This window comes from Urocampus carinirostris, chromosome 16 (assembly GCF_059441175.1).
Source record: "Urocampus carinirostris isolate Australia breed hairy pipefish chromosome 16, RoL_Ucar_1.0, whole genome shotgun sequence".
Classification (NCBI taxonomy): domain Eukaryota; kingdom Metazoa; phylum Chordata; class Actinopteri; order Syngnathiformes; family Syngnathidae; genus Urocampus; species Urocampus carinirostris.
Genome location: NC_142364.1, coordinates 21,694,487 through 21,720,543, shown reverse-complemented (window position 1 = coordinate 21,720,543; position 26,057 = coordinate 21,694,487). Strand labels below are relative to the sequence as shown.

The 26,057-nt window shown below is 37.8% G+C and overlaps 1 protein-coding gene across 1 annotated transcript; it reads left to right on the top strand.

Moving 5' to 3' along the window:
• The first annotated feature begins 689 nt into the window (after positions 1–689).
• tmem38b (transmembrane protein 38B) lies at positions 690–25,390 on the top strand. Its single transcript, XM_088356055.1, has 6 exons — positions 690–1,112; positions 11,639–11,795; positions 14,920–15,104; positions 15,184–15,271; positions 20,778–20,895; positions 24,769–25,390. The coding sequence occupies exons 1-6, from the start codon at positions 1,004–1,006 to the stop codon at positions 24,970–24,972; spliced, it is 861 nt and encodes a 286-aa protein (XP_088212181.1). The 5' UTR covers positions 690–1,003; the 3' UTR covers positions 24,973–25,390.
• Positions 25,391–26,057: the final 667 nt, after the last annotated feature.

Here is a 26,057-nt window from a genome sequence, read left to right as displayed (position 1 = left end):
CCTCCTAGCTTTTTACCTATTTTTTGGCTTTTTTCCTTTTCCTCTTTCTTATGTATTTTTGGTTTGATTTTTTCCCTTTTTTCCCCTAGCTTTTTCTTTCTTTTTTCCTATACCTTTCTTCCTTTTTTAAATTATTTTTTTTAATTTTATTTTTCTTTCTATATTTGTTCCTTTTCCTGGACTATCTAAGTTTTTCTAGATTTTTTTCTTCACTTTTTTCCTCTTTTTAGCTTTTTTTCTTATATTTTTTCTCCTTTTGCATCTTTTCCTTAGTTATATTTTTATTATTATTGGTTTTTGTTCCTTTTTTTTCTCATTTTCCTTTTATTTTGTTCTCCTCTTGATTCATTTCCTTCACCTTTTTATTTGTTTTACCCCTCTTTTCTCTTGTTTTTTTCCTCTTTTCTCTTGTTTTTTCCTCTTTTTTATTTTTTAACTTTCTTCTTTTGTTTCTTTTTTTCTCTATTTCCGCATTTTAATTTGCAGAGCCGCTCGGTAACTTCTGAATGATCCAAGCCGAAAAAGCCGATTCTCGAAAAATACCTGGAATTCCCATCACTAGGAGCTAAACGACCCATGTAAACACTGCATTCAAGTGTACAGCGTGGCGGGGGTGGGGCCTGCGACACTTCGCGACACATGATTGGCTCTTTGCTCTCCTTCCAAGCCAATTACAACGCGACTCAAACTCCTCCTCCAGCATCGCTATTATGGCGGAACAAGGAGTTGGAATTCCGGCTATGTGAACCATAAAAGCGGCGTTAAATTGTCGCCGCTAAGGGTTGAGCTTCACCGGTTAAGACACAACCTGTTGCCCAGGGACAACCGGCGACCTCGGCGTGTAAAACTCCCCACTACCTTGAGACTAACTTCGCCTTTTTTGTTTTTGTATTCCCGCCATGGCGGAAGTGGAATGGAGTTCGAGCTAAAACGCTCGCTTGTCTTGTATTTCTTTTTCCATACATATATATTTTAATAAGTTTTCCAAGTTTACTATCAAACGATGGATATTTTGGACGAGCTGTCTCACGGACTTGCCAACTTGTCCATGTTTCCCTTCTTTGACATGGCGCACTACGTCGTGTCCGTCATGGCTTTGAGGGAGCAGGCAGGTAAGAAAGATCAGGTGTGATTTCCAAAGTTACAAATGCAATCATTCGACTCATTCTAACGTGAAACTCGTTTCCATGGAAACCATAATACTTTCATGCCAATGTTTTCTATTAATCTTCTGCCTTCAGCATACCTGTCAAGCTCCATGGCTCCATGCCCTTACAAACTCGTATTTTCCTTTACAAAATACAAAATAATCTTACACCATATTTGTTTTCAAACGTGTTTCTTTATGTAGTTTAGCGTGTTATAGTGTACATGTGTTTCGTTATATCATATATATTGTTAATTAATATTTTGTTGTGAGATCCTGAAGTTGCTCGACATGAATGATGTTTATTATAAAATAGTTCAAAGTAGCTTGGACGTTCACTGTAAAAGGAAAAATACATGCAAATATAATTAAGTAGAATTTTAGAATTTTCTTATTCTGCGTTAAATTATTGTTGGTAATATACTGATTAAAGGGATAACCACAAACCTGTCTTTTTAAATGTTCTCCTTTTATACTTCCTTTTTTTCTTAACTTCTTTATACAACATAATAATTCGTAATATAATGCATCAAAGCAAGTGAGCTGTTTGAGAGCCGGCTCTCTTTAATGAGTTGAGCCGAAAAATCCGGTTCTCTAACAAGAGACGGACTTCCTTTCATTACACAACTACCACGGCATGATGCGGCAGACTCATATGCACAGTAGCATCAATCCGCTCGCTTCGTTTGCAACCAAAAAAAAACGATACAGAGATAGAGGCTACCGCGGCGAACTTGTTTGACTTGATTGATTTGCCGTTTTGTGATAGTCGGTGTATACCGGATGGTACCCATAATTGACAAATTTGTGTTTTTCCCTACGGATTTTCTTGTATGTCGTACACGTCTTAAAATGAATAATAAACGTACTTTGTATGGCAAAAACGTACAGGTTGACAGGTATGTAATCTTCTGCCTTCAGACTTTGTGCAAGGATAATATTGTTTGATCAATGTCAATATTGATTCGAGATCAACTCTTCAATATTTCCACCACACACTTCTGCTTAAAGATGAATGGACCCACATGCAAACACGCTGAGAATAAATATTAAAAGCAACAAAGTAATTCTAACAAACTGAAACAGTTTAAACGTTCTTGACACACCCCACATAACCGGTTAAGTCAAGTCAAGTCACATTTATTTGTATAGCCGTCAATCACAATAATGTCTCAAAGGACTGCACAGTATTACAATTTCACCATCACCTGATCTTAAACCAACATGCGGGCAAGGAAAAACCCAAAACCTCAGCGTGAGGACAAAAAAAACATTGAAGGGGCCTCACAAGTGATAATCCCCCTATTAGGATGACCAGGGTGGAATAGATTTAGCATTGGGTACCAGTACACAAACATAGTAAACATCAATAAAATAGAACACTAGGTGACATGTTGAAATTTGTCCGGAAATTGCATGACCACTACGCCTCAAGCCTGTTCAGAGAAACTCTCTGACCTAGTGGAGTAACGTTTTAATGCTCCTCTTAATTTCTCCGTTCAATTTTGTATAGATGACATCAAATACTGTACCTTGTCCAATCTTATAATGAGTTTTACCCCTAAACATTCTGTTGATTTGCTCTTCCAATTAGTACTGTATATTTATTTTATTCCCTGGGATGGAACATAATTAATTGGAGTAACCTGGGTTTTCATGACATTAATCTTATAGCCCAAGTATTTCCATCAATCTTGGAAAAGTTTTGTCGGGTTTAGTTAAATATGTCAACATGTCATCTGCAAACAACGCTATTTTATGATCTCTTATTATGACTACTCCTTTTTATACTAATTAATTGTGTTAATGGTTCAATGAATAATGAGAAAAGGCTTGGAGAGAGTCCTCACCATTGCCTTGAACCAGTTTTCCAAATTATTTTGTCAAGTTAGACTACTGTTTATTTTAATCCTTGCATGTGGGTCCTGGTATAGTGATTTCAATGCTTCATCACTGAAACCAAATCTTCTTAGTGTCTTATAGAGAAATGTCCAGTTCACACTATCATAAGCCTTTTCTGCGTCTGCACTGACCCAAATGGCACTCTCACCTGTGTCATGTATTCTGTCAATAATGTGCATAGTATGTCTTGCGTTTGTCTCTCTTTGACGAAGCCAACGCTTTTCATATTCAAATTTATCGATTTGTTGTTGCAGCTCCAATTTAATGTTTTCACCAGGGATACAGGAGGGGTTCAGAACACATTAGCTATTTTTCATATGTTTCTTTTCCCCACCATACGACAAATTTACATTGCGTTCCCCACGTTAAACCAGGTTAATGTCATATCTTGGGTGGTTAACTATATATTCAGCTTGGTTTTATTGCAAAAACATTTAAGAGCAACTCTGGTGATCATTCAACTGTGTGAAAAAAGCTAGCATACGCCTCCTCTTTGACACTATATCCCTGTGATAACTGCACAGCCAACAGGTGGACTTGCACCGAAGCTCCATTGTCAAGTTAGCATGTGGCTATTTTTGACCCTGCCTCACAAAACATCCCAGCGCCTGTAACCTTTTCACCTTTTGTACTCAACGCCCCACCACGTTCTAAAAAAAAAACCCCCAAAACCGTCGTGTTCAAATATCAATGCTGTATATGTACTCTGTGAAGATTTGAATTTTTCCTCCCGAAAAGGAAAGTTATGCCTTTGGCCATACCACGCTTCCTCTTGTTTATTCCTGGCCCGTTTTCAATGTACATATTTCAAATCCCTTGAGGGACTCCTGAGGGAGCCTTCCTCAAATAGTGGCCATCCCTCATATATACGATCTCGATTTGTCAGTAGGCCAAGCTACATATTTTTCCTGAAACGGTGTTTAGTGTGCCTCATATTACCAGGGTTGGGTAGGGTTACTTTAACTGGATTACTTTCAATTACTTTTGGATTACTCCAATACCAAATATGCTAATAAAAGACAAAAGAAACTAAATATGAATAAAATTATGACTCACAACACGTGGTAAGCTTTCTCTCCTGGCTTTGATCTCTTTGATCTCTGGCAAAACTAACATAAAATGGGACAGAAACAAAATGAAAATAAATCCAAATAGCTTGCCAACATCATTTTTGCCGTTCCATGTGTTCCATTACTCCCCAAGCCTGCACAAAATTTAGTAATTTTATTCGTATTTAGTTTCTTTTGTCTTTTATTAGCATATTTGGTATTGGAGTAATCCAAAAGTCATTGAAAGTAATCCAATTAAAGTAACCCTACCCAACCCTGCATATTACTCACAAATTAATTTACACTAGTGTCAGGATACAATAAACTTAACCTAACGTCCATCAGTACATTTTGAGATTGCAGGACATCGTTGTTATCTCACTTTATCTAGCCAGGTAGTTCTTTGCTGAAATCTTTGAATAGGTTTTAAAAAAGTGTCAAGTAAATTTTTATTGAGCGTTTTTGTTTGCATGTTTTGATATAAAACTAACTAGATTATTGGTAAAATCCAGGTTTTGCCAGTTTGTCAATGAATATTTTTTTTAAACTCAACTTTCTGTATTTTCAGGATATTGATCAATTAAATCTCAATCAAGTAATCACAATAGATTTCATACTTATGGACAGTTATTGTCCAAAGCAACAGCAAAAGAGGATTATCAATGAGCATTCGAAAATTGTCGTCTGAGCTGCTGTCCAAGTTCTGCGCTCCTTTTTTGTTTCCTTTTAGCAGCAAACAAATTACATTTTAACACAAGAGGGCACATTTTAACACAGGAGGGCACTTAATGACAAGTCTATATGTTTCTCAAAGGCAGAAGAGTTACTTCTATTATTATTAATTTTCCAATAGTGTCCACCGTAGTTTCTGAAATATAAAGTGAACCGGATTATAGGGTGCATTCTCAAATTTCTTGCCAATTTGGTGTTTTTAGGTGCGCCTTATAGTCCGGAAAATACGGTAACACCCTCACCTGTTTTCTGACCAATATTTGCCAAAATTGTGACCCTTGTGGTTTTGTTTCAACACCAGCAAAATATTTCATTTCAATCAAAAATAAACAATCCGTCTTCAACATGAAGGACCATAGAAATGGATGAATGTCTACCCTTGACAAGTTTAAAGTTGAAACATATTTATTCCACAGGCATTTATTTTTTAATGAAATAAAAAAAATGATAAGCTGTCAATCGATTATTTGTTGCTGATATAGTATGATTACGTTACACTGTTCTTGCTTGAACTTGTAATTTCTTGATCTCAAACTCCACATTGCTTGAGAGATATGAATCTCATAGTAAATGTGTACACCGCCCTACAAACTGCTGTCATGTAGATAGCCATTCGTTTTCCTTCCCTCCCCGCTGAAAAGCTGTCACCAGAGTTTAATGTTTGCAAAGACTTTGTGGACATTGGATTTGTTTGAGAGGAAGCAGGATGGTCTTGACAGGAGAAAGAACAGTTTTGAAAACGATGAAGTGAATTGGATGTTTTCTTTCAGACTTGGAAGTGGGGGACTCAAGTGTTCTTTTTATCTTAATTAGAACAGAAGGGTGTGTTAAAAGTTTACAAGTCCAAATATCAATGTTGATGGTATAAAAGTAGTAAATATTTGAGACAGCAAATGTATACCTTAATACTGTATACAGTACTTGACAAAAAAGACAAAAGAATACTTGTTGCCATTTGTTCCTGCTGCTATTGGTAATTTGTATTGTGCCTTATCTTTGCACTTGGAGAAGAGGAAGCAATTTCATCTGTGCGGTATTTTGTGCATATTTGACAATAAAGTTGAATAAATGTATTCTTTTTTTAATATTGGACACCTGCAAAGGGGATTTCATAGGATGACAATTCCTTATTTTGACTATCATTGTGCACTTTTGTTTTGACTATTGCATCCTTGTTGTTGTCGGACAATCATTGTAGCTGTCCTTTGATTTTCACGCCCTTTAGGGTATATCTGCTTTTGTAACCCAGAATATGCATTAATGGGTTGGAATTCCTTGTGTGAAGGCCTTTTCCCCTGTCCTCTTTACAAGTTCAAATCCATTGATTCCTTTACTCTTTATTTTGAGTGTCGGTTAAAGTTTAAACTCATCAATACTGTCGGTTTAGTTTTTCCTGTCCTCTGGCAGTATAATCGCTGCCTAATCCAGATTATCCCAAAGTCTAGCCATGCTAACCAGCTAAGTAAAGACGGAATGGACCTGTCTAACTCAGGTTGCATGAGTTTTTAACCTTTTTCACGTCAAGGCCCTACTTTTACAATCCCAATTTTCCTATTCAAACATTATTTGGGGGGTTGTTAAACTTAAAAGAAAAACCAATAGCACATCAAGATCCAGTACTAAACAATTAAAAGTGGAGTGTTCTGAAGTAGTGCCTAAAATACATCTAAAAATACAATTATGTCGTACCAATTGTAAAGAAAATGAATTACAATGTCAAGTAGAGAGGTACGTAATCCAGTATCCACAAGTAAGATTCCAGTAAATAATGGGGCTTACTTAAAACAAAAAATTGATTTAACTGATATTAAATGACGTTTTCCCTTTGATAATCTTTCGTTAATTTATAACACTATAAGTCATCTTTTTTGTGTCCTCAGATATCCCCATTTCCCAATAATATAATGCAATGCCCATTTTTTGGGGGTGTATTTACTTTATTTGTATTCTTCACTGAAATGTCAACATATTAAATGTATTTTACATTATTTTTTTTGTTTGTTTGTTTTCTAATTGATATTTATCGAAATGAAATCACGGAAATAATTTTGACTGACCAGTTATTCCATACAGTTTAATGTTGACTTTAATAATCAGGAAAATTGCACAAGCAATTTTCTAATTTATATTTTTTTATAAATATTTACTTAACCACCAGGGTCGTAGGGGCACCATTTCCTGTGGTGTGTCTTGGGAAAATACAGTCTGGTGGCGGCCATTCCTCTCCCAGCCAACACATGTTTATCTTACCCTACAAATTTTGATCATGCAAGGAGAATTGGAGAGGACTGCATGAAAAAACACCAAGTTCAAAAATTGTTTTAAAGGATTCTTTTCTTTTTAACAGAATTTCTCAAATCTGATCAACCCTAAGGGGTGTGAATATCAATGAACAGCAACATGATTGACCAATAAGGACATTGTTCTAATAATACATAAAATTCAAAATAATAAAAAAAAAAACAATAAGCCAATTTAATGGAAAAACCATGCACAATAGTCAAAATGACGAACAACCCTGGCAAACTAAGCAATCTACTTTGCAGGTGTCTGATAGTAAAACAGGATAAAAACTTATCTGAACAAACACTTTATGATTTAATATCATCCTCACCATTATATCCACACAAACAAAGACATTATAAGCAGGCTTTATTGTTAGCAAGAAAAAAAACTTAATCAGAACAAACAACAAATTATTTACTCATCTGTATCTAAGGCTAAAAGCCACTTTAATATTTTATTTAGTATTTGTGGTTTTCGCGTTAAAAAGGTGTTCACAGTATTTTATGTAAGTCAATCTGAACAGTATATGTAAGGTGGCCTTATACATATCTAAAATAATAATTTGGGTACATAGCTTTTAAGCTTTTGCATGTTCTCCTCTACTTTTTGTAATGAATACTGTTATTCATTCAGTGTCACAAGATGTTTCTCTAAATGGCATGTAAATTGTTATCGAGTGATTCCAGTGTTCTAATCGGCAGGCAGCATGAAGCGCTGATTAACCTAGAGGCAATCTGCCACGCTCTTTGACCCCTAAGCCATTTAACAACTCTGCGCTGTATGCTGTATTTGCTCAAGAGAGTATTTTCAGGTGTAAATATTTTATAAGGAGCGTTAATCCCTTTGTGTTTTCTATCTTTTGGAAGTGCTTGAATTTTGGCTGATGCGCTTGTGCATGATTTAAATTGTTGCCATGTTTCATTGCAGTATGACTCTATAGACCTCGCATTAAATGAAGAAAAACAAAACAGGTCTGCGGTAAATGACGCTGACACTGTTCTATGGTGGCTTTGCTTTGCCATTGCATTTATTCCCTAGTGATAAACAGACTTTAGTTTGTATGGCATTGTCCAATGAAGCATCATTGCCACATCAAGGTCGCGCCTAAGAAGAGAGATGCATGCTACACCTAAACAGAGCACTATGAAATGTATTACTGCAAGGGTAACGTATCAATAATGGACATTCATTATGGGCCAAGCAAACAATTAGGGTAGTGTTTCCCAATCGTGAATCGTGATTGGAAGAATTCCCTGCAACTGAGTGTAAGCTACATATTACCACCATTTTACTCAACATCTAAATGTCTCAAAAATATTGAAGCACAAATTCTTCAGATCCACAAAAATATTTGCAATGTTCTCTCAAAATCATGTCTTGATAAATGTGGATGCAAGATTGAAAATTTGTATACGTAAATCGCAGATATATTTGTGGATCTGCAAAATACATGATTCCCCCTGGATTTCTTGTAATTGTACTGGAGAAATTGGGAGTATTGGGCTTTGCAAGTCTCTAAAAAGGCCTTGAAATTGGCCATGAGAAAGGGTGTATGAAGCCTGGGCTCTTTATGAGTACATTTGGCTTGGAAATAATGTATTTCTGATTATAAAACTATTTATGTAATATGGAATTATTTGATTAAAATGTGTAGAATATCTAAAAAAAAGCAGGAAGACAAAAATACCTCTTTTGGGCTGAAATTTCCCAGTGTTGTTAAAAAAAGCTGACATTATAAATGGCAGTATGGTGTCTTTTTTTTTAACTATAGCAGATGGGAGTCCAGTTTTTTTACCGACACATAGAAAATTAAAGCTTTTTGTATACTGCCTTTGTAACTAATCCATAGTATGTTTTACATGTATAATTGCCTCGTTTATTTGGAAGGAAGCATGAATTAAGCATATTACCACTTCTCGGTGGTGAGCACTGATGGACACCATGTGACATTTAGGCCCTTTGACCCCTAAGCCATTTAACAGCTCTTTGCTGTATGCTGTATTTGTTCACTACAGTCTAGTTCAGGGGTGGGCAAACCTTGTGATTTCCGGGCTGCATAGTGTTGAAAAAATTTGCATTGCGTCGGGCTAGAGAAGGAGAAAAAGGCAGATTGATGTATTCAATTTTTTGTATAAGACGATAGTCTTAATTCCAATATCTCTGCAATCCATAACAGTAGCCATTCCATTTTTTTCTCATTTGCATTTACCTGCACAAGTTATGTTTCATTATGTATTTTTTTATTAAAACACATTTTATCCTATTGGTTTTGGAGCACTCTGAAAATACAAATACCATTCATTTATTAATAAAACCTTTAAATAAAGTAATAGCAAAGTAATATCTCCCTTTTAAAGCACTAAGTTTGATCATTTGCATTGAAAATCCTTAGTGTTTTATTGCATGAAATTTAATGTGTTGATGAATAAAATTGTTTTTTTTTTAAAGGACAGTAAAATGTAGCCAGCTATTTGAACGTTGGCCTTAAACGCAATTAAAAATATAGTTGTTTCTTTAGGGGTAACAAAGGGACACAGGATAAGTCACTTGAACAACAACACAATTTTATTAGTACTGTAATACTTTTTATGTTAGCATTTTATTTTTATCATAAGCGTTTTACAATTTAGTCTGCTCACCCTTGAGTGGAATAATTGATTTAATTATGTAAAAATATTTTTCTGCTTTATACTTTTTTTTTTTTAAATACAAATGTTCCCTGAACTTGAGAACATAGCTGTTGGATTTCATATTATAGATTAGCTTTGGCTACATCAAGAGGGCATATTTAAAACTGCTGGTTATTGTTCGACATGATGTGGCTAGTTTTTTTGTTCTGGTGATTCTCAGTTTTGTCTCACCGGCCGGATTAAATCAGTTGGCCTCATCTGGCCCATGGGCTATAGGTTGTCCACCTGTGTTCTAAACAAACTTTGTTGTTTTAAGTATTGTTCCTGTATAAAACATCACATTTTTTGTTGGGTTTTATACTATAAGACTAAATCATGTTTTTTCCCCTTTCAACAATATGACCAAGCTATCATATTGTTAAGTTTGTCTGGGGAGACAACCCAAAAAGCTGAGTTAAAGAAAGGGAATTAATTGACCAAATTAACAAAAGGCTAAAAAAATATATCTACATTGCAATTTCCACAGGACTAATGGGCACTCTTTTATAATAGTAATTTAAACCTTAACAAAAGACTAAAAAAATATATCTACATGGCAGCTCAGTAGCCTAGATGGTAAGGCGCCCGCTTTGAGACTGGGAGGTCGCTGGTTCGCGCCTCGGCCGAGTCATACCTAAGACTTATAACATTGGTAAAATGGCGGCGCCCTCTGTTGGCTGCGGCTGCATCGGCTCGCTACAACGGGTCAGGTGTATCTACATTTCGTTCTGTGTACATTGTTACAAAGAATGACAATACAAAGGAAATTATTATTATTATTATTATTATTATTTCCACAGGACTAATGGACACTCTTTTATAATAGTAATTTAAACCTGCTATACATGTAAAAATGTGCAAAAATGGTTTGACCTACAGTATATTTGTTTCCTGATGTTGCCTTGCCATCAGCAAACAGGCGTCTTTTGTCCTTTCAAACCAGGGGTGTCCAATATTTTCAGAAAGCGGGCCACATTCAGTAAAGTGAAAATGTTCGAGAGCCGACTATTCAGCCTGGCATTCTTGAACTATTAAGCCTGGCATTCTTGAACTATTCAGCCTGGCATTCTTGAACCAGTCTTTAAAAATTAACCCTCCGTGAAAAGTTTGCACTGTTTGGCGATCAGGGTCGTGACCTCGTAGCTCACCTTTGTAGCATTTCCATCTGACCATTAGGTTCTCTTGAAAAATCACTCCTATACTGTTGAAACAGCTTCCAGTTGTTTCACTTTTTCACAGCTGTCTGTTTCCACTTAGCTTTTTGCTGTCGGCATGTTTCGTTTGGCAGTGTCTCTTGATATTAAAATACACCAATTTCTACTTATCCTGGAAGCGGCGGCCCTCACAGTCAACTTTCCCTTTTTAAAAAAAATTAAAATACTTGCAGAATTTCAAGGTGGCCAAAGTGCTATTACCATCCTCTGGTGAAATGGTGATTTTTTTTTTTTGGGTACAAATGTATTTTATACTGCGGTCAACATTACTGGCAGACCAGTAACAATTTGATTTCGTGCTGTAACTGTCCCCCGTGCCAGACTTTGGACATGCCTGTCGTAAACTCTTCCAAAGAATTGCTGTGGAACGCTTCATGTTCTCATGTTGATAAATGATAGTTGGCAAATAAAGATACAGTAGATTTGCTTTGCGAGTGTCGCCAGTCTTTGGTAACATACAGCCGCGATATTTAAAACTGCAGGTCATTGTAGGCCGGGATGCCGCTTTTTTCTCTTGTGCTTCTCTTAGCATTGTCTTGCCAGCAGAAGTAAATGCATTACCGGGCATAATCTGGTCCATGCGCTGTATTTTGCCTACCCCTGGTCCAGTTCCAACATGCTGTCTTTCTTTATTTGCAGGAGCTCTGGAGGTGTCCCGTGTGAGTCCGCTGGCCTGCTGGTTTAGCTCAATGCTGTACTGTTTTGGCGGTGCCGTGCTGTCCGGCATCATGCTTGCAGAACCGCCCGTTGCACCATTGTCCAATGGCACCGCCGTGCTAATGGCCTCGCTCCTTTGGTAAAGTGATGCTGACGACATTAAATGCAATACCAACTGAGGCCTTTGATAGAGAAATGCTCCTTTAAAAATAATCAATAATCGACTTTATATGTATTTTACCAGTGTTTCCCAAATAATTCTGTGAGACCCTGGTGTGTGGACAGTTGAAGAGGGTTTGGGGCGTGCACCCTCGGAAGAAAATTTTGTACTTTTTAAATTCAAACGCATCGATGTAGTGCATTTTCGGAGCATATTCAAAAAAAACATTTCTATGGTCAATTTGTGCCCTTCAAATTGACCATATTGTGCCCGTAAACTATTTAGGTATAACTATCCTAGTTATGAAAGGCAAAGCCACAGCAAACGATTCACACTCAGAAAGCATCGTAAACAAGACAGGAGCTTAACGCCCCCCAAAAAATATGCTTGTCATCGAAATGGATTAAAGATAACTTGTTCCGAGTCAATGTTGTTTTAAGGTATTATATCTGTGTGTATACAGCAGTGCTGCACGATTAACCGAAATCTACTCAACATTGCTATGTGACGGAGTGCTATTGTGTAATCGCATAACATAACATTCAAGGATCTATAGACGGCGACCCTGTCAAAGAAAATGGCGCTGTTTACTTAAATTTAACACTTTAATAATGCTGTAAAATTCACCTAAAATCTCAATCCATGAAGCTCACCTCAAGGGAGCTGACATGATTCTCCACCAGGTTGCTGCTATGGCTACCCAGAAACCTCAAAAAGGCTTGGCAAAAAAAAGAATAAGTAAAATGGTACATTTTCGTCACTTTGATTCTCCCTAGTCTGTATTCTTCCTTGTGTTCTGTAGGATACGTTTTTGGTTGCCCTGCACCAAACAGCGACCTCTAGTGGTCAAATAAAACACTGTCCCTTTAACCCCCCTAACGTTCCCGTACAATTTGCCTAAAACCCCAATCCAAGATGTATGCAAAGTAAATAGAATGCTGTTGTTGAACCGTTTGGCGAATCTAGACACTTTAGGTCTCTTTTGAAAGCTAACACTCTGAAGTTTCGTCATCAACTGAAATAATCACCCCAAGTGTATTTGCAATCACTTGCAAGATGAGTGTAGCATTGGCATCTTAGCTGGAAAACAGCTGGGACAAACGCATGAAGCCTTACCTGGGTCCCAGGTCAAATTTAATCACAATCTGAAAAAGTAAACATGAGTATTTGGCACATTTTTTAAAGGGTATGTTTAGGCGTTTTGAAAAGTGGTCATTTGGAAACTCCAAAAGGACCAGTGACTGGTGACATCATACAGACACGTCTTTGCTTCGAAACAGTCTGGCGGCCCTGTCATTAGTATTAACTCTTGGATGCAAAAGTGGGATAAAAAGAACCACATGGATTGTTATTCTTCAAAATCTTTAAAAGATACATTTGTAATATTGTCATATTCCAGGTATTCCTCATAAAACATGCGTATGACATTGTCCCATTAGTATTTTTATTTTTCCCCCACTAATTATCGACCCTACTCATAAAATAGTGTATGTACTAGTAGGTTATGCATGTCGGGTTTAAAAGAGACAAACCCGGCCCCACGGCTGACCAAGGAATTTGAGCAAAGGCAAGAATTAAAGTTTTGCTACTGCAGTAGGAAAAAGATTTGTCAGCGAGATGCAGCGTAGCACGTTTTGCTGTCCGGATCTTTCTGATCTACTTCCAGTTCAGTAGCGCATTCATTGAAGAGTCACGCATGCGCATTACAATAAAAAAAAATACTGAAATGCGTTGATCTTAGAGTGAGGCTATAGATGTGCGTGTGTGTGTGAATGATTACTTGTGTATTAAAATATAAAAACAGGTTAAACAAGTTAATTTCATCAGGTTAAACTCTTAGCAAGTTAATTTGTAACATAGGAGTCTGAGAAATACACAATAACTAAAAGTAGCTTACTTTACAATGCGTTCAAGGGTTTAGTACTTACAAAAACAAATCCAGCACAGCAAATGCACTTTCTTTTTAAAATCGAAAATTGCATCAAAACTGCATTACTGGTCTGGAAAATAGTAGTTTGGGTTTTCCTTTCTCAAAATCGTGCAACCCTAATTTATATACAGACCAAATCTCCGATATAGGTTTTACATTTAATCAAATGCAGTACTCATATTGGTGATTTGGTACATTATAGTATTAAATATAAGTAGAGCTGCTATTGATTTGATACTGGGCACAATTGACCCTTGTGCAAAATGTCGTCTTCTTTACATTAAGCAAATAAATACGCTCGAAAGGGCACCATGATGTTACTTTAATAGTTTACAGCTAGGAGCAAAGTTCTTTTTACAGATAAAGTAGAAAACATGCAGTTATTGTAGCATTGTGCCAAAGTATTCCATGATTATTTTGTATGGTTTAAAAGACCTGTATTATATACATCTTAAATCTAAACAACTTGTTGAGATTACTTTGGGCAATAGAAGTGAAATTGCTTTAATCGTGTGTGCATGTTAAAATTATTTCTGTATTTACACTTATAAGAAAGGGGAAACTACATTCGTGTGCACTCCACTGCAATTTACTGTACAACAAAATATTTTGTTTGTTTGTTTGTACATGATTCAATTGTTTGTTTGTTTGTAAATGATTCAAATTGAATCTTTTCTTCCGGCGCCGTCACGAATGGCAGCCACTCCAGCAGCTCCCGTGTTATTTTCGATTGTTCTCGATTGTTCTCAGCTCAGGGATGCTGCTGGAAATGTGAATTTCCCTTCGGGGATGAACAAAGTATCTATCTATCTATCTATCTATCTAACAAAGTCAACTTGAGAGAGGATGCTGCTCTTTATAATTGAAAGGCTTCCATCGTTTTCTTTTGAAGACTTTGCCTCTCTCTGCTGGTACAACATTGAATTACAAGATAACGTTTTAAAAAATATATATACTATCGTTACTGACTAATGTACGCACAATATATCAATGTTGACAATTTCATTGAGATACATGAAAACAATATTACCGGTAGTTTGTCAGTATTCTGCTTAACATTCTTGTATAAACGAGTCAACGTGATCTGTTGGTTTCACAACCAACACCGCCCTCGCGTGGAGGAAACTGCCTCTACGCTGCCAATAACGGGCTTTTCTTCGGGTGTTCTCTCAGGTACCTGGTGTTTTACTGCCCCCGGGACCTGCTGTACGAGTATGCCTCCAAACCTCTTCTGCGCTTAATCCTGTCTGGTATGAAGGAGGTGACACGCACGTGGAAGGTGCTGGGGGGCGTCACGCAGGCTCGCAGGAAATACAATGACGGGCTGCTGGTCATGATCGCCATCGGCTGGGCAAAAGGTAATTGCAAGATGAACATCAACAGTCAGTGATGTGAATGATAGTGGATGTGGTGTTGCCCGACTTTTGTGCCCACCAGGCGCTGGAGGGGGTCTGATCAGCAACTTTGAGCAACTTGTCCGCGGCGTGTGGAAACCAGAAACCAACGAGCTCCTCAAAATGTCCTAGTGAGTTTTCGGTTGACAATTTTTTTTTAGTTTTTGTGTAACGCTCACAAATATGTGTTGAACCAGATGGGATGCACATTTAATAGCCCATTGAGCAGGAGCTGGAAAACTACGGCCCGCAGGCCACATGCCAGGCTTCAGAATCCGACCCGCCCGATGTTAAAAATATAATGATATGGTAGAAACATTTGTTGGCCTGGAGAGGGATGGGTGCTACCAGGCTGTACTGGCCCAAGACACACCACAGGAGACTGTGCCCTTACAAAGCTAGTGGTTAAGGGATCCAACCAACCAACTACACGCCTCCCGACTTACGTACATTCGACTTACGGATTCCGGCAGATACGGTCATTTTTTTCGGGATGTCGAAATATCCGTACATTGCTGTAAGTTAGATTTTGTATCGTGTGCACCTTTTTTTCGAGTACAGGACATTACTGTAGTGCTTCTTTCCACCACTACCGGCATGTGGCGTTGTCTGAGGTCACCCAGCATCCACCCGGAAGTGAAAAAAATCTGCTTCCTTTTCCTACTTCGTATGCAAACATATCCCCTTCATCTGCTCGTAATCCCACTGCTGCCACCAATGTAGCGTGTCGTTTTGTGTGGGTAATGGATTGCTCCTCCTTCATGAAAGACTACTCAGAAATATTTAGTCTCTTTGTAAACACACCGAACTCTCCAAAACTAAATTCTTGAGCTCGCCTACACTATCTCTAGCGCGCAAAGAACTTTGACATTTGTATTGTTTAATATCTGGTGCATCCATTCAATATGGTTGGTGTAAAGAAGAGGCGAGACATTTCTTTTGAAACGAAAGTGGAATAAGAAAGCTTGATGCTTTTGAGAAAATGGTCGGACTGTTTTTTTCGGCCAGTTTTTACCACAGAGGACCTCTTGAAGCGCATCTTCCTAAAGTAAGTTAAACTTTATTCATCTTTATAGAGCATATTATTTAATGAAATGTTTATTTTTTCAGTATAAAGCAATACGGCTTACTTATACAGGCCTTAAACATACTTAGATCAAAGCGGCGCTGCCACGAGCGGCTGCCTTTTCCAGCAGCTGCCCTGTTGTTTTATTGTCTGCTCCTATCTTGGGTGTTTTTTCTTCCCGTTTTGACAACTACACTATGGATTACTTCTATCCTATGGACATGGGTTTTAACGCACAAGAAATGCGTTTATTCAAGAAATTCCAACTCCTTGCCCTGAAGATTTCTCGTGCCGGCGTGATGAAGGGGCCTATGGTGGAGGAAAAGCCGGAGCTAGCGAAGCGGCTAGCGGCGTTATAAGTCTTCGGTACCATCCGTAATCATGGTAAATGTGAACTCACGACCAAATAAGATCATCGAGTGCTGGTGGAAAACATCGAAGCGCACAGGGAGCGCAGTTGCTGTGTTTTGCGGAAACGTGGCTCACGTTTAGCATTCCGGACGCTAACGTGTAGCCACCCGGAGCAATCTGGCTTCAACGCCGCTAAACAGAGACACGAAAACCGGGGAGAATCGGAGAGGAGGCGGACTTGCTAACACGAGGTGGTGCATCCCTGGATTTTCACAAAGAAAAGTTTTCCATCTGCCGCAGGGATGTCGAAATTTTGGACTGGCGTGACGTCATCTACTTCGCTACAAGCACCCCTAGGGCATCATGTTCATCTCTTAATAAACAACAGGGTAGACTGCTGGAAGTGTGAATTTCCCTATGGGGATGAATAAAGTATCTATCTATCTATCTATCTATCTATGAAAATATAGCACTGAACCAACTTACGAACAAATTCAATTTACGAACGATCGTCCGGAACCTAACTCGTTCGTAGGTCGGGCAGCGTCTGTACTAATAAAACTGCATTGATTTGTTGCCACTCTATTCCCCAGTGTCTCCTACATTCAAAAAGCTTGGTACATTTTTCCATACATAATAAAACAATATCAAGTATTCATATTATTTATCAAGATATGTCGTGCAAAAAAAACCCCACTTTTTGGCTAACGGTATTACATTTTGAGTTTTTCAATGTATATTATCAAATTTAGTGCCTTAAAAAAATGGATGTACTATCAGACGTAGACTAATTGGGAGTGTTTCGAAATAAACTTGATGAAATGGTCTATTTATAGACAAGTATTAAATGTACATGTAGATGTTTACTTATTCATATATGCTTATTGGTGCTGCTTTTATTTTTTTTTAAATCACAATTTTTTTTGTGATCATTTATAATTTTTTTGCATGAATGGAATATTCACGATAAAAAGAAATATGCCTAGAATGGATATACTGTATGTCTTTTTGAAATACAAGTGATGATATGAGAATTTGGATAGGCCTACCAGGCAATCCATGTCTTTAATCGTTCAGGGTACAACAATGTGACAAAATAAGATCACTAATACAAGTTAAATATGGTTAAAGCCTTCAAATTTGTTTACCATTGCTTTTAAAGTTAATAAACTGAACATTGTTTGGGTAAATGTGACTGAATTAACCGCATTTTGTTTTGTACTTCCTTTTGTCATTACTTAAACATATTTTATACTCTTACCAGTCATATCAACTTCTCAAATGAATGCTGCTTTAAAAAAACAAAATTAAACAAAAACAAATTATATTATGACAAATGAGATCAGTGTTTTGGTCCAGCACTTCACAATATTATATCATATGGCCACCCATAAAAATATATATTTGCCCACCCCTGCCATAGAAGAAAGTTTACAATACAGGGAGTGCAGAATTATTAGGCAAGTTGTATTTTTGAGGATTAATTTTATTATTGAACAACAACCATGTTCTTAATGAACCCAAAAGTCTCATTAATATCAAAGCTGAATATTTTGGAAGTTGGAGTGGGGCTTTTTTAGTTTTAGCTATTTTAGGAGGATATCTGTGTGTGCAGGTGACTATTACTGTGCATAATTATTAGGCAACTTAACAAAAAACAAATGTATACCCATTTCAATTATTTATTTTCATCAGGGAAACCAATATAACAGCTCAACATTCACAAATATACATTTCTGACATTCAAAAACAAAACAAAAACAAATCAGTGACCAATATAGCCACCTTTCTTTGCAAGGACACTCAAAAGCCTGCCATCCATGGATTCTGTCAGTGCTTTGATCTGTTCACGATCAACATTGCGTGCAGCAGCAACCACAGCCTCCCAGACACTGTTCAGAGAGGTGTACTGTTTTCCCTCCTTGTAAATCTCACATTTGATGAGGGACCACAGGTTCTCTATGGGGTTCAGATCAGGTGAACAAGGAGGCCATGTCATTAGTTTTTCTTCTTTTAGACCCTTTCTTGCCAGCCACGCTGTGGAGTACTTGGATGCGTGTGATGGAGCGTTGTCCTGCATGAAAATCATGTTTTTCTTGAAGGATGCGGACTTCTTCCTGTACCACTGCTTGAAGAAGGTGTCTTCCAGAAACTGGCAGTAGGACTGGGAGTTGAGCTTGAGTCCATCCTCAACCCGAAAAGGCCCCACAAGCTCATCTTTGATGATACCAGCCCATACCAGTACCCCACCTCCACCTTGCTGGCATCTGAGGCGGACTGGAGCTCTCTGCCCTTTACCGATCCAGCCACGGGCCCATCCATCTGGCCCATCAAGACTCACTCTCATTTCATCAGTCCATAAAACCTTAGAAAAATCCGTCTTGGGATTTTTCTTGGCCCAGTCTTGACGTTTCAGCTTGTGTGTCTTGTTCAGTGGTGGTCGTTTTTCAGCCTTTCTTACCTTGGCCATGTCTCTGAGTATTGCACACCTTGTGCTTTTGGGCACTCCAGTGATGTTGCAGCTCTGAAATATGGCAAAACTGGTGGCAAGTGGCATCTTGGCAGCTGTACGCTTGACTTTTCTCAGTTCACGGGCAGTTATTTTGCGCCTTGGTTTTTCTACACGCTTCTTGCGACCCTGTTGACTATTTTGAATGTAACGCTTGATTGTTCGATGATCACGCTTCAGAAGCTTGGCAATTTTAAGAGTGCTGCATCCCTCTGCAAGATATCTCACTATTTTTGACTTTTCAGAGCCTGCCAAGTCCCTCTTCTGACCCATTTTGCCAAAGGAAAGGAAGTTGCCTAATAATTATGCACACCTGATATAGGGTGTTGATGTCATTAAACCACACCCCTTCTCATTACAGAGATGCACATCACCTGATATGCTTAATTGGTAGTAGGCTTTCGAGCCTATACAGCTTGGAGTAAGACAACATGCATAAAGAGGATGATGTGGTCAAAATACTCATTTGCCTAATAATTCTGCACTCCCAGTATAGTTGAGTGGATGTCCAAGTATTTGCTGCTCTGATGTTCTGACTGTTGTTTTTGTTTTTGGTTTTAGGTGGACTTGTGTTTTTCCCGTTTTTGTTTAGTTTAATATGCTGCTTTTTTGTTTTGACTATTTTGTTTGCCTCAGCTAATTTTGGTTAAAAAAAAATTTCTTCATTTATTTGTTCTCATCATTTTTGTCATTGTTTAATTTTTGATGGGTTTGTGTTATTTCCTGTTTTTTTTGTTTTTCATTACATTGTTTGAGTTTTGTCTATTTTGTAATGTTTGGATTATGTTTGTCCCAGCTTTTGTTTGGGTTACTTTTTCCTTTTTTTAATTAGAATGGTTGCTTCGTTTTTGTTTGCTTCTAATTTTTTTTATATTTTTTTTTAAATGTTTTTGGATTGTTGGTCTTAGCCTTTGTTTGGCCAATTTTTTTGTGTGTTCATTTATTTTTTTCCCATTATTTTGGTTGTTGTTTGATTTTTGGTGGGATTGTGTTTATTTTTTTTTGTTCGTTTTTAATGATTGATTGTTTTTTGTTGGATTTGGTTAATGTTTGTCTCTGCTTTTGTTTGGAAAAAAAAAGTTTTTAATCATTTTTTTGTATTGATTTTGTGTGTGTACCATCACTGGCCGAATTTCACACTTTGAACTGTGCATCATTCTTTTTGTTATATACTTTGCCAGTTTTATTTTAATAAACATGTATAAATCATATAGTTGGTAAACATACTTGGAAATATTTCCTTCTGTATACTCACTACATTAAAAATGTAATGTTATTTTAAAATTCTATTATCAGATATGTGCAATGCATGTATTTAGTAAAAAAAAATACTCTTCAATGATTTTCTATTTACCAGTCATTTATTTTTGTTGTTCCGCCAATAACAGCATAGTTGTTTTGCTTGATCCTTTTTTCATTTTGATATAAATACCCAACTTTAACTATAGTTTGTATTTAAAATATTTTTGTTTTCTTCGGAAGTGTGTATCTTCCTAACTGCTATTTCCTTGCTTACAAATGGAGCGTGACAATGCTGCCCTCTGCTGTTGTGTCCACGTAGTGCTTCAAACTGCCCTGAACGCTCGATCAAAAAAGCACGTCGCCAGTTGCAGCCAATATATGCGCACTCTGATTTGTCATGATCTGATAAATCCGTCAAATGAGTCAAGATCAATATTAATGATGGTGTGTGTGTGTTTATGTGTTATAGTCCCACCAAAGTGACCCTGATTGGGGCAGTGCTGTTTGCAATGCAGCAGACGCGCTACCTTCCCGTCCACACACATCACCTGATGCTCATCTATACCACATTCACTGTGATCAACAAGGTCAGTCACAACTCAACATTGCTTTTGGGTTTGCAAATTTGTTTTGTACACACACAAAAAGCAGACAATTGAATTAATTTTTGTACAGTTTATTTATCTCTGGGGAAACTCGTGCGGACTGGAAAGTGATAAAAATAGCCTACAAATGCTAATAATGAATGATTGATTTTAAGGAGGGGTGGCACGGCGGATGAGTGGTTAACGCGTTTGCGGCACAGTTCTGAGGTCATGAGATCGAACCCTCCTGTGTGGAGTTTGCATGTTCTCCCCGTGCTTGTGTAGGTTTCCTCCTCTATTCCAAAAACATGCATTCCAGGTTAATTGGCCGGTCCAAATTGTCCCTAGGTGTCAATGAGCGAGTGAGTTGCCTGTCCCTGTGTGTCCTGCAACTGACTTGTAGCCAGTTCAAAAGTTAGCTGGGACAGGCTCCACCACCCTGAAACGGTACTGAGGATAAGCAGTGCAGATCACAGATGGATGATTTTAAAGTAATTTCTGCTTTTTTTTTTTTTTTTTTAATGAAATTGTTTACCTAAATCCATTATAGATAATAATAATAATAATAATTTCCTTTGTATTGTCATTCTTTGTAACAATGTACACAGAACGAAATTGGAGCTAACCTTTATTTAAAGTTCTGCAAAGACACCCAAGTGCTTTTTTTGCTTTTCCTAATTGCCTTTTACAGCTTGTCCGTGACTTTTATTTAAAGTAAAATAATAACTGGGTGGGTTTCCTCAGTGTTCATCGGTTGATTAATAGTAGTAAGCAAATAGAGCTACAGTGGGTGCTTTGCAAGTGTTTCCTGGCTTTTGTGACATCCAGTGGATATATTGAAAACTGAAAAAGTCACCGTGGTTCATTTCTCTCTCGTGCTTTTCTCAGCATTGTCTTGCGGGCCACATTTTGCTCGCAGGTCTTGAGTTTGACACAGGTCCTGTGGGTAATGACTATTGATATTGTTAGCAGCGGCGCCATGCAAATAAAGCTTGCTTCGTCCTTTGGTGCCATTTGACTTGCGCAGCTGTTCAATTCGCCATCTTATTTCTACGCAAGCCTAAATGATGCTTTTGCTAAGGTAGCTTGGTGCTTTGGCGCTTTAAGCACTTAATGGCCACTAAACAGTACCTGCCTGCTCTGAGCCCTGCTTGTGGACTGGGAGTCCCGTGATCTAGGTGTATTATTTGACTTTTCTCACTCCGTTTCCTTCTCTAGTCACTTGACTGCAGGCTATGGCTCTCCGCTATTGTTATTGTCAGTTGCTCGGTTTAAAATAAAGCTTTCCTCGTTGACCCTCAGGGAGGTGGCCATCCAGAGTCCCCTCTTTGAAATATACACAAAAACGATGCATGGGTGAATGATTCTTTTTCTTCTTGTTGCAATGGAAGAAAACTCATCAAACCTTTTCAAGCTTGAGAGATGTTTTCTGTTATTCAGGGATCAGAATGGAGATTTTCATTTTCAGCTGAAATAGCCAGGGTCCAGGAATAAAGCAGGGCGGTTCAAAAACAGCGGAAATCCACGGATCCGCGAAAAATTCTGATCCCTGGTTATTGGTTTGCATGATGGGCTACTGGTTGGATATGTATTTCTAAAATAATTAGTTATTACTATGTTATTATGTTTTAACCATGTTGTCATTAATAAAAGTACCAGTAAAATGTCAATGATTTTTCATGGCTGTTAAAAGTTAGATATTCAGGAACATAACATTGACCCATTATTGGGAGCAGCCCTTTGAGACTTCTTGTGATTAAGGCCTATACAAATAAACATGACATTACATAACTAGTACTCCTCAGGGATAAAAGTATTGGGACAGCTTCTGGTCTCTATTAGAACCTTTTAGAATTTCCTCCCCTTGGCGCTGTTAGCTCGGTGTTACCCTGAGGGCGGCGGCTTTTGCATCATTTCCTTCTCCTTGCGTCATCTGACCCCTCCCTGGCGAACCCCACAGCGCCTTTCACTTCCAATCTGTCACAAACGCACAAGCCCTTTCATCTGATTCCATCTCTGTCAATCAGTCTTCATTATTTTACGTTTTTCAACACTTGCATTACTCAATTTTTAATGATGAGAATAAATATGACACATATTGGGGCGGCAGTAGCTCAGGAGGGAGAGCACTCATCTTGGGATCAAGGGATCCCAGTTCGAATCCCGGCTCTTCCGTGTTACATGTCGAAGTGTCCTTGGGTAAGACACTGAACCCCTAATACCCCCAATAAGCAGGTTAGCGCCTTACATGGCTGCAAAGCCGCTATTGGGAAATGTGGAGCACATTGTAAAGCGCTTTGGGAAGTCATTGACTTGAAAAGCGCTATATAAATGCAGATCATTTCATTTCATTTCATTACTTCAGTTCATGGTTTAAGTCATTCACTGTCAGCCTACTTAAATAGTAAATTAAGGATTCATGTTAAAATCTGTGGTTGGCGTTAAATGTGGGAAAACATTATATTAATAGTGCAGATAACGTTGGTCATTGTGCACATGTAGCTATATCTGGTTTTTATTTTTCATATTTCTAAATACTTGTTTATACTGTTGATATTTTTAGCTGTTATTCATTATTCATTGTCTTACTGCTGTAACAAAATAAATTTCCCCATTGTTGGACGAATAAAGGATTATCTTATCTTACATTATTGCAGCTCAAGTGTGGCTAGCATTAGCAATTTGCTACGCTAATCGTTGTGATTTGTGGGCAAAATTGTTACTGCGGTTTCCTGGCACCAATTGTGGACGCTAAGAAACTGGTAGTAATGAGCCTGCCTTTGGATACGATTGCATGGGTTTTTAGTGTTAGCATTAAGCCCAAGGGTGGGAAAACAACAGCCCGGGGGCCACTTATGGCCCGTCAGGTGTTTTTATCCAGCCCACCACACAAGAATGGTAAAAATATAATGCTAACATCCATCCATCTATTATCTGCACCACTTATCCTCAGTAGGGTCGCAGAGGATGCTGGAGCCCATCCCAGCTGTCTTTGGGCAGTGGGCAGGGGACACCCTGAACTGGTTGCCAGCCAGTTGCAGGGCACACAGGGACGGACAACTCACTAGCTCATTCACACCCAAGAACAATTTGGACCGGCCAATTAACCTGACATGCATGTTTTTGGAATGTGGGAGGAAAACCACGCAAGCACAGGGAGAACATGCAAACTCCACACAGGAGGTTTGATCTCATGACCTCAGAACTGTGCCGCACTCGCGCTAACCACTGTGCCGCCGTGCTTCCCCGCTAACATACATGTTTTTAAAATGTACTAATATAATGTGTTGTTGTTCTTTTGCCTCCATCAAATCTATTTTCATCGTGCTCATGGCCAACATTTAAATAGCTGGCTACATTTTCCTTTACCTGCTATGTTTTCAATTCTTTATTCACTTTATTCATCAATATATTTATTAATTTCCATGTATAACACACTTCCGAACCAGTCCCACTGTACTTCATTTTTGAATGTGAATGATTTATTTTATTGTTAAAAAATGAGATATTATTACTTCACAAGTTTTAATAAAGGGTTTTATTTATAAACTAATATATTTATTCAGAAGTTTTTTGTGATTACAAAACAATATGATGAAATGGTCCTTTACAAACAAAAGAACAATCAAATATAACTTGTGCATGTAAATGCTAACAAGAAAAAAAAATTTTTAGCCACAGTGAAGAGTTGTAAATGTTTCAATTCTCTTTCCAGAAGTCGATCAATTTTCAAATCTGGATTTAAAACCCACCTCTTCAGACTTGCCTATCCATGATAAACTGCTTATTTAAATTCTGTGTACACCTTAGGTGTCCTAAAAGGCGCTTTGAATTAAAATGTAGTCTTATAAGTGTTTGTTTTTCCCTTTCTCGCAGATGACGATGATGCTGACAGGCTCGTCCAAGTCGCCCTTCTCCCCTATCGAGTCTTTGCTCCACAAGACCTTCTTCGCTGGTTTCTCCCCGCAAGCCGCACTCGCCGCAGCACCGACAAATAATGACGCCAAAGAGCCGAGCAGGCCCCAGCGAAACGAGACCAACCGCAAAACTAACGGCACGTCATCCAAGAAGAGCGATTGACGAAGTCTTCTCCATTGGGGAACATGGGTGCCTTGGTTAATGTCTTTCTTATACTGGCTCCAGTCAAGCCTGCACTTATTTTCGAGGTGCGATACTGTCATGTGCCAGCCTTTTGCACAATTGTCTCAAATATTGTCTTAATCTATCATTTTATATATAATATATAAATTATATTCAGAAATAAAGCTTTATCTTTGGGTTTTGGGATCAATGCTGAACACCTGAATCGCTTTTCCATGTGTAAATAATACAAATGCTATTTTTTCTGGCACTGTATTATCTTTTTTTATTTTATGATAATTCTATTTCATATTGTACTTAATTTATTCAAATCAACAATCATTGCTGTTTTGAAAATGAAGAAAAACCTTTGAATGTATTGTGAGGAATCGCATGAAATAAAATGACATTTAAATCGAAACAACTGCTGTCTAATGCACTGTTGGCCATTTTTCAAACGCCGCATATAGTCTAGTGGAGATGATTGAAGCTACTGAAAACCCCCAAAATATATTGAAATATTCTCTCATTGCTCTGTCGTTTATATTGAATTTCAACTGGCACAAAAAAAGATCAATTTCCCTTATATGAAAATCTCCATAACATTAACATTAAATGCAGAGGTTGGTTGTAACGGAGTACATTTACTATTGTTATTGTTTGCAGCTGCTTTGTCTAAGTAAAGCTTGCTTCTTCTTTAAGTTTCACTCGCCTTCCACAGCTGGTCATAAAAGCGAACATCAGCTAAGTTTTGTGATTCAGAGTCCAATCTCTTGACAGATTCTACTTTGCCTTTGCATTTTAGTAGCTTCAACTTGTTGCTACTGTTAGGAATGTAATGTTAAAATGTACCGTTTACCAAATTGTTCAAATTATGTATTTGAATCCATTAACCAAATACAACCTACATTCACCTAACGATGCGCGCTCATTTCTTGATGGAAAAATGAACAAGAAACCGGCATTTCCACACGGCGGCAGATTGAATTTCTTAAAACAATTTAACTAAGTGAACTCCATCGAATATATGGCCGAATTAGTGTCGCTCGAGTCTCTGTCAAGCCTCCTCTCTCGATCTTCTGCTT

Excerpts from the sequence above, each read along its gene's own strand:
- tmem38b (XM_088356055.1), top strand. The coding sequence starts at position 1,004 with ATGGATATTTTGGACGAGCTGTCTCACGGACTTGCCAACTTGTCCATG. Across the intron at positions 1,113-11,638 it reads GGCTTTGAGGGAGCAGGCAG|GAGCTCTGGAGGTGTCCCGT; the intron begins GTAAGAAAGATC and ends CTTTATTTGCAG. Across the intron at positions 11,796-14,919 it reads CTAATGGCCTCGCTCCTTTG|GTACCTGGTGTTTTACTGCC; the intron begins GTAAAGTGATGC and ends GTGTTCTCTCAG.